Source organism: Gymnoscopelus braueri (genome assembly GCF_963280865.1).
Source record: "Gymnoscopelus braueri genome assembly, chromosome: 11".
Classification (NCBI taxonomy): domain Eukaryota; kingdom Metazoa; phylum Chordata; class Actinopteri; order Myctophiformes; family Myctophidae; genus Gymnoscopelus; species Gymnoscopelus braueri.
Genome location: NC_137613.1, coordinates 33285618 through 33295500, shown reverse-complemented (window position 1 = coordinate 33295500; position 9883 = coordinate 33285618). Strand labels below are relative to the sequence as shown.

Sequence of the window (9883 nt, the reverse complement as noted above, 5' to 3'; positions counted from 1 at the left end):
TGTTAGGATTTAGAATACATTTGTAGAATCGGCCTCAGGTCTTAAGGGGTTAACAATCCTGACATCTCTGTGTTGCCACCGCTATTGCACCCTGCTGACTGTGTTGCCACTGCTATTACACCCTGCTGACTCACCTCACTGCCATTAAAGAGCCTCCACCTGGAGGACATAGTGCCTCCAACCTATAATACAAACTATTATGTGCCATTGAGAGGTTATGGGTATTATCTGTGACTCAACTATCCAACAGTACTGGTAGCACACTGTGTAGACCTCCTCTGAGTCTGGGGTGGTGGGGGCAGCCATGCCCATTCTGCTCTTAAACACATGGGCAGGCGCTGTGGTGACATTAACAGTACAGCTATGCATAATGAGCGAGCGCTCAGGTGTGTATACTGACTTTTGCGCGTGCCGGGAGACCTCAATTAATCGAGACGGAAATTGCCAGTTTCAAAAAACTTGTTGCCGTGTAATTTGTGCCGAGGAAGTGGCATAATGACATCCTTGGGTGCCTGAGCACGTTATTTCCAGTGGTGTGCCCTGGCGGAGGTGAGAGAGAGCGAGATGGAGAGAGAGAGAGATGTAGAGATGTGTTTGAAACCAAAATGCATAACCTTAGTGAGTGAAGGAGAAGATGAGAGAGGACAGAGATGGGAATAATAATAATACAATTATATATAAAAAATAAAGGCAAATAGGACTACACTATGTGTGCTATGGAACTACGACATTGAATGGCCACCAGTACCCCAAACGCCTGACAAAACCTCTGCGAACTTAAAAGTTGTTACACACACGCATAATGTGTATATATATATGTGGTCTAGGCTGTCATTTCGGTGTAACGTTAACATGATCGCATGTGTGATTGATACCTGTGCTACACATTATGGCGTATATGATCAGAAATAGCTGATCTACAAGCTCACAATACTTGTAGATCTGCTATTTCTGCAGCGTGTCTGTCTGCCTATATTATGAAATGCCCAGAATAGGGACGCTATGATTCAAGTGTTTAACTTAGTAACAGTAGTAGAAGCAGGTGTGGTGTTGAGTGAAGCTACAATGATCATCTGACACGGCACCTATAACACTTTCCAGTTGACATGCAGAGGCAGGTGTGGCACTGAGTGAACAGACAAGGATGAATTGGTACCCTGCCACATGCAGGTGTGAACTGTAAAGCACTACGATGATACACATATTACACATAAGCCTGTGCCGCTTATATAGCAGCAAAATACACAGTGAAAAATAGTCATATTGACATCTTATCAGCAGTTCTTTACATAATTGATTATTTTTCACTATTGTTTGATGCCTGCATCAACAGAATATTTTATAGACAAGCAAAAGTAAAATTTCCACGACTATTTTCCATTGTTAGTTGGCTTTTCAAAATGTTTTACACAGTGCAATGATGGTAGTGTTCTGTGCAGCCTAAACATTCTTTCAGTGTGTGTGTGTGTGTGTGTGTGTGTGTGTGTGTGTGTGTGTGTGTGTGTGTGTGTGTGTGTGTGTGTGTGTGTGTGTGTGTGTGTGTGTGTACTATCATGGTTGGACAGGGTTATGATTTCAGTAGCTTGCACCTGGCCCTTAACACATTCCATGCCAGAGTTTAATCTCATAATGTACTCACCAGTGCCAGCGTTTTATTGTTGTTTTTTTCATGTCGCCACAGACCTCGCTAAATAAGTTAAAAGTGCGCGTTCATTTGGTTCTAAACACACAGCGGATCTGTGAGAAACGGCCAGCGAAAACAGTTTCCAAATGCGAGCCGCCATCTTGAAGATACAGCCGATCAACGCTAAACAGTGATCAGCGAGGAGAAAAACAACAACCGAGAAAATCGAGTTTTAAACAGGATCCCAGACAGGAAGCGGATACGATCGAAAAAAACGGAACCCGAATAATTCTGTTTCCGACCGGAAACCGGAAACGGAAATGGATCAAAAAAATTCGGAAAGTGCACCTGGGGCAATTTCAATGGGAATCGGCGGTTCGTGTAGATCTACGCGACTGGCACGCTGCGGCTTTAAATAGGTTCGCGTAGATCTACGCGACTGGCATGCAATGTGTTAATTGCGGTCAAGTTAATCCTGGGCTCACCTTCTCCCATGCGTTTAATAACTGTAGGAAATTAGTATTAGATAAAACTGTTGCTTTGTTTGGGCATGTCAAAAAGTCTCAATCATTTTATTTAGCGCTAATCCAAATGAATCATCAATTTAATTTAATTTAATTGCTTCACACCTTCCTGCTTCACAGCGCTTTACTAAAAGCCACACCGCCACACCATTCTGCATTAACTAGATTCTACAAGACGTTCTAAATGATGCAGTACGTATTATGTCAGACACTGCTCCATACAGTGCAGAATGTGTGGCCATCGTAGCGCAATACTTGTAGATCTGCTATTTGTGCTGCGTGTCTGTCTGCCTGTATTATGAAATACCAAGAATTAATTTAATTTAATTGCTTCACACCTTCCTGCTTCACAGCACTTTACTAAAAGCCACACGGCCACACCATTCTGCATCAACTAGATTCTACAAGACGTTCTAAATGTTGCATATGTCAGACGCTGCCAGTGTTGGGAAAGTTCACTTTCTACATGAACTAGTTCAAAGTTCAGTTCACACATTTTAAAATGAACCAGTTCAATTCATAGTTCATAATTAAAAATGTTGAACTAAAGTTCATGGTTCCAAAAATTAACTAGTTTAGTTCATTTTTTTGTACATTGTGATTGCTTTACCATTTGTCACTTTTTCTTTTACTATTTTAATAAAATAAAATAAAACTAAGTTCATCTGTGCTGCTTATTAACCCCCCACCTCCTCACCCACCCCCCCATCCTCCCCTCCCTCCCACATATTTATATACATATGTGGGAGGGAGGGGAGGATGGGGGGGGTGAGGAGGGGGGTTCGCAATATATGGAGCCGAGGGGGGGATCATATACGACAGCACCACGCTACTTCGTCCGCTATCGGTGGACCGCTGGCCCGCCAGCGCTACTCCGTGTGGGCGCTCCGCGCTGCGCATGGTTAATGATGATAAGGACGGCACGTGGAGACCACGGGTCCCGATGGGCGGACGCTCCAGTTGGCAGGGCGTGGAGACATTGTCACACTAGAAATCTGGCATGATTTGCTACCTGGGTTGCCTATTATTTGTCAAAATTATTGCCACAGCCTCGCTCTGGTCCATAGCCTGAACTCCTTCAGGCTATGGACCAGAGCTAGCCACAGCCCATATAGAACCACAGACAGCAACCAGCGACCACCCCCCTGTTTGCCCTGGAATGTCACCAGTAAAGCCCGTATTTCTCAAAACATGTACAAATACAAAATATAATGTGCTTACCCGCTTGGCCCAAATGTTAACTAGGTGTCCGGAGTATTTGTGCAATGTATTAGTCCATATTTTTCAATTAAGAAGTGTTTTAATCCCGTCTGTGGCCGATTCTGTCGGAATTTCCCAATGGGCGGTATGTGGCGGGGCGCATCCGGTGAAAGACGGAAATACTCAATGGAAGGAAGTAAACGAGAGGGGGAATTGGTGTTCGGCCACATACAGGATTAAAACACTTTAAAAAAGTGGACTAATACATTGCACAAATACTCTGGTTAACATTTGGAGCAAGCGGGTAAGCACCTTATATTTTGCATTTGTGAGAGAGCGCCGTTCACAAACGCCAGAATGAACGAGTTTACAATAACGTTCATCTAGCGGAAATACAGTACGTTCAGTTCACGATCGCCCAAAACATGGAGTTCATGAACGATCGTTCATTGAACGTGTTCAGGCACAACACTGGTTTCAATGCCTGCATCAACATAATATTTTATAGACAAGTGAAAGTAACATTCTCCCATGCGTTTAATAACTGTAGAAAATTTGTATTATATTGTGATAAAACTGTTGCTTTGTTTGGGCCTGTCAAAAAGTCTCAATCATTTTATTTAGCGCTAATCCAAATAAATCATCAATATGACTAATTTAAATTTAATTTAATTGCTTCACACCTTCCTTCCTTCACAGCGCTTTACTAAAAGCCACACTGCCACACCATTCTGCATTAAGTAGATTCTACAAGACGTTCTAAATGTTGCAGTACGTATTATGTCAGATGCTGCTCCATATAGTGCAGAACGTGTGGCCATCGTAGCGCTTCACACAAAGTCACACCTCCACACCTGCCTCTCCATGTAACTGGCTTCTAAGATGTTCTAATGCGTGTGCGTGTGTGCGTGCGGGCATGTGCCGTGCGTGGGTAGTTAGTTAGGTTGGAGGTGGAGGCTTGTTCTGGCACATGGTTCACAGCCATGTGCGTTCCTATGTGGGCTTCCTGACTCCCAGCCTGACTACAGATGGCACAGCATCACAGCGCTCTGCTCAGCAGGCCCTCTGACACAAAACACGGGCCACACAGACACACACACACACGCACACACACACACACACACACACACGGAGATGTGTGACTCGCATTCATCATGCAAAGCCTTGTTTTCATGCAATGTCATCTCCTGCAAAGTCGGGGTGCACATGCGGCGCGTATATGGCTGACATCGTATTTGTCCTGTGGTAAACTATTTCGCGGAGTTAACCCATTAAGACCGGGACGCAACTGTGTCATTTAAAAAAAAAACACTTTGGCTATTCAAAAATAGCAAATCTACAAGCTCATAGCGCGGCATGAGCTTGTATATCTGCTATTTATTTATTTTTATTGTGAAAATGTGTGCACATCTTTAGTTTGAATATATATATTTGAGTAAAAAATGTTTGCTTTAAAAATATATATATATATATTCAAAGATTTGCACAAAATTTCATGATTTTTAAAAAATAGCCAAAGAAATCTAAAAATGAGACACAGATGCGTTCCCGGTCTTAATGGGTTAAGTCACGTTGGGTCAGACAGCACACACTGGCAGGTGTCTTTGCCATGGGGGGTCTTGCTAACAGTGTGAGGAGGACAAATGACACAAGTACCTCACTGGGCAGAGAACACATGTGGTCCTGTCATTGTAAATAAGACATTAGTATAACAACAGTAGCCCAGGGTAAATGCTCCGCAAAATGTGTGGGTGCATGGGTGCGTTTGCGCTTACACAGTATGTTACTGTTCATAAAAGGAGAACAAGTAATCAGTATGTGTGCCAGAAATTAAGAATCCGAACGTAACTATTTGATTTATTTTGGTTTTGTTGTGTTTGTTTGTTTGTGATTGTATTTCTCCTGTTTTTCAACCTGTCTGCTATGACACCTGCATTTCCCTCCAGGGATCAGTGGAGGTACATATTATATTACCCTGCAATGCATCTATCTATTTCTATTTGACAGGGTACTTGTTACTTCAATCTTGCACTGTATTCATATTACACTAAATGTGTGGCCTTGGTGGCATATGGGAACACTATCTTACTGTGTGTCCATTACTATTACGACTAGTGCGCGCCGTGTACAGTAATTGTACCTGCACCAATGTCACGACTCAAATGTATTTGCCATTATTGAGGTTGACAAATAAAGTGTGTATGATTCTGTCTGTAGCATTTCATTCAAAATGTATGAACCAACAGCAATTTCATTATAATTACTTTTAGATAGTCTACTGTTATTATTTTGAGAAAGTATGTCATTATGTTTAGATGCTAAGCAATTATTTCGAGATAAGCAAGTCATTATTTTGAGAGGTTTCTCATTACTCTTGAGATACAAAGTCATAATTTCGAGAACGTTTCTCATTATAATGACTTGTACTGCATCTTTTTTCCCCATCTCATCGGTCGGAAACACGCTTCCATAATTTTGAGATGAATCCACTATAAGACCGGGAAAGCGTCATTATTTTAGAGTGCCGCGCTATGAGCTTGTGTATCTGCCATTTTTGAAAAATTGTGAAAATGTGTGCAAATCTTTGAATATATGTATATTTTTTAAAGCGAACATTTGTAACTCAAATCTTTGCTTCTGGAGCAAAGTATTTTGAGATGAGGGGGGGGGTCCGCGTTTGTGGGTCCTTGACATGAAAAAGTTTGAGAACCACTGATATAGCAACATACGTTTTTTCAACAACAAAAAAAGGATTTAGAAGACATTTGTAGAATCGGCCTCAGGTCTTAATGGGTTAAATCTCCTTTTTGACTCGGCAAGTATGCATGACACCCTCCCATGTACTGTACTGATATGTGTGCTCATCCATTACAGTATACCTCTGCAGTAGGGGAGGGGGAAGTCCCAGGCCGCGGTGCCGGCAGAGGTGGCCAGGCAGGACAGGGTGGTGTGGCCCTCCAGCACGTAGCCCTGGCTGCAGCTGTAGCGGATCTTGTCTCCTATGTTGAAGGTGGAGCCCTGCTGGAGGCCATTGAGCAGCTGCCCAGGGTTCCCACATGTATAGCTGGGCAATGCTGGGGTGGTAGAGAGTGAGAGGGAGGGAGGGAGGGAGGTAGAGGGAGGTAAAGAGTGAGAGGGAGGGAGAGAGGGAGAAAGGTAGAGATGGAGGGGGACAGGAGAGACAAGGTTAATTAGTGAGTCCATGGTGCAGAGTTTGTGATCACGCTATTAGCCGTGGTGACAATAACAATATTAAGCACTTAACCACATAAACCCTATATACTTCATTGACCAGGGTCCCCCAGGGGTTTCTACTCTGTCCCCTCCTTTTCCCCCTCTACACCAAATCTCTCACCACACGCAATGCGTGGTCAGCTTGTAGATCGGCTATTTTCACCGCATGACACCGCACGACAAAGCCTGTACGACAGAGTAAAAATTAAAGGAGAATTCCGGACAAATTAAGTGTTATATTTGTCCGTAATTTTTTAAACCCCCTCCGTTGTCATAATGGGAGCGCGTGGGTTAGGGAAACTGGATGCTTGTTTCTTTCCAGAACCTGGCAACTCGTGTTGCCAGGTTCTGGAAACAAGCAACCAGTGTTAAATCGTTCGCCATTAACGGTAGCCTCGCAGGAAGTTTCAGCGCATGTTTGACTATCATGAGACTCTACAATGAATCGTAGTAGAGAAAAAAATAACTTTGCATCGGTTATAATAGACGAATTTCCCTAACCCACGCGCTCCCATTATGACAACGGAGGGGGTTTAAAAAATGACGACAGGGGAATCTATGGAAAAAAAGAACGCCACTTTTTACGTCGGTAGGTGAGTAACGAGACATCAAAGATAACACTTAATTTGTCCGGAATTCTCCTTTAAGCATATAGGCCTAGGCTAGTTTTGAGAATTTTCCCCTATAGTGACATGCCAAAAATAGGGACATCAGGGTTAATGAAGTGAAAGGTATATGTATTCTGTAGGGACAGAGTCCAGTGAAGTGTAATAGGGAGGATGGATGCGAGTTCACAGATGTGCATACCCACAACTGCACACATATGCATAATACTCTAGAGATCCAGGAGAAAGGTGACATTATGTAATCCATGCAGAGAGACATTTAGCTATTTGCATTAGTTGAACTCTCTTTCAGCAAATGGCACGTTAAGGTAGCCGACTTTTAGTGCAAAGGTTGCCGGTTCAATCCCGGATACAGACGTTGCCCAGTTCTGTCAACATGTCCCTGAGAAAGGACACCATAGCTTCCATTTATATGTGTAGGCATGCTCCAAGGACAGGTACTGAAAACTAGCTAACATTAGCTAAAAATACTGTGATAATACACAAAAGGCAGCTGCATGCAATTCATCCTTGTCTGTCTTTGCAAAATAAACTATTCGCATAAACATACATAGCCTATCTCAGCTATCATCAGCTAATATCCTGCCAGGGGAAATAGAATAAATAACCATTTCGGGTATAATGGTGTCTCAAACATCCAAAGCCTGACAATGTAGATAACGCTGGGAAATGATCCCAGACGCACTGCACGCACGTGCAACCACGCACGCATATACACGCACGCACGCACACGCACGCACACACACACACACACACACACACACACACACACGTGGCCTCACAATCAGCCCACATGCATTCGTGTCACAGTTATACACACTCCCACGCTGTGAAGGAGCTGGCTAGAGCATGTGTTGGACTTTGGATGAAACTCTCTCACTCCACAGGGACTGGACCGGACTGAACTCTGGAGAGGGAGAGAGAGAGAGAGAGAGTGGGACAGAACGGCCCTCAAGACAGTAACCCGGCTTACTGGCAGCGCACCATCACACACATCATTGCATTCACAAACCATTCTACTGTATCGTATCGTCCGAGGAGGAGGGATGAAGCTTTCAGTCAGGCTGTGCAAACCATGTCTGTGGTCTGATCATGTTTGGCCTAGACTTCAATGTATAAATCTCTTTCTCTCTCTTTTACTGATAAACAAACAACAAGCACTACAAGACCAGACTTACCCCATAGCCAGTAAGAGCGATGCTTTAAAACCTCTAATGCACAGCGGGAAAAGTCCACTGCAAAGCCACTTTTTTTACCAATCGACAAGGTTCAACAAGGACAATGTTTTCCAGGCTTTACTTTCCATAAAAGCCTGGTCTTTGGCAATAATTGGTCGGTAACTGATTTGACTGCCCACAGCTGGTGTCCAATAAGCTCATCAGGGGGGGAGTGATGATGCTGAGTCAACAGCCATGACCTCCAAAGCCTCGATATAAAAACAAGGCGGTGAACGAGGAGACAAAACCTTGGCAACATCAAAGTAGCTTATACTGCTTTCATGTGGTGTTGGATATACGGCCTACAAGCTCCCCTCCAGGAAGTGCCATATGAAGACCTCATTATGTCAGATAATCAGGATGCAACACAAAATGCAGTTACATCACAACTCAGGCATAGGCATAAACTGAGGTGGACATTTGGCACAAAAAAAACTCCCAACGCATTGCGACACATTGGGAGGTTGAATATCTTTGGCAGTATAGAGGGAAATACTAGGATCTAGCATAGAGCCCTGGTCAACTAAGTTGGGTTACTTGGGTGCCATATAGGCGCACAGTATTATGGAGATCCGGAACTGTCGATCTGATCAAAATGCCCATATACTGTATGTTACATGACCATATGACCCTGTTACTCTCTTAAATCTGGTGCAAAATCTGCCCCTGGATATTTTTTTTCGTGGACAGATAAAGGCAGTGTAATACCTTGAATTGTAAAAGCCCATGTCCAGCACAAATCGAGGAAGAACAAGCTCTTTGAAGAATGGACTACCAATTTTAATCTGATATATCCAAATCAGCTTCCCACTGGAATCTAACGAAAAGAGAGAGGGAATGCACTTTGATAACATATTACTTTGATTACTCCTCTTTTGTGTACTTTTGTATGTCAAATCCTATCCAAAGATGTTTCAACTGGTAAACAGAGAGGGAGAGAGAGAGAGAGAGAGAGAGAGAGAGAGAGAGAGCAACACCTCCACTGTCAGATAGACTTATCCCCTTCAGTCTCCACCGTGGCGTAGCCTTTTTTCTGACCAGCCAGGGCCACCTTAACACAACTTCCCACCCAGTGCTAACAGATTAGCATAGAAGCAAGGCCTCATGATTCATTAGCATATTTGCCGACGGGGCCTAGACATTCAGCACAGCAATAAAGCCACAGGGAGCCCTGGTGGAGAGACATGGTAACTACTCCCCTTGTGTGTGTTTTTTTCCCCCTTCTAAGGATTATTCCCTAAGTAACCCTTCTAATGTCAAGACAAGACACTGAATCAGCAACATGAATTTGGACTAAGGAGGATAATGGGTAAGTTGGTGGTGTGTATGGATATAATGTGCATAGTGTGCGTGGTAAAGAAATAAGTGATGAGACAGTACAAATGAGAGCAGTGACATATGGGAGGGACAGAGCCAAGGAGGGAACATGGACTGCAAGGGATAAGTGTGTGTGTGTGT

At 43.5% G+C, this 9883-nt stretch overlaps 1 protein-coding gene across 1 annotated transcript in view; it reads right to left on the bottom strand.

The window, feature by feature from the left end:
• csmd2 (CUB and Sushi multiple domains 2) overlaps positions 1-9883 on the bottom strand; it is a gene marked incomplete at both ends in the record, with an annotated part of 387232 nt that overhangs the window by 257920 nt on the left and 119429 nt on the right. The window contains 1 exon segment of the mRNA XM_080442648.1: positions 6228-6422. Within this exon segment, the coding sequence (XP_080298774.1) occupies positions 6228-6422 (195 nt within the window).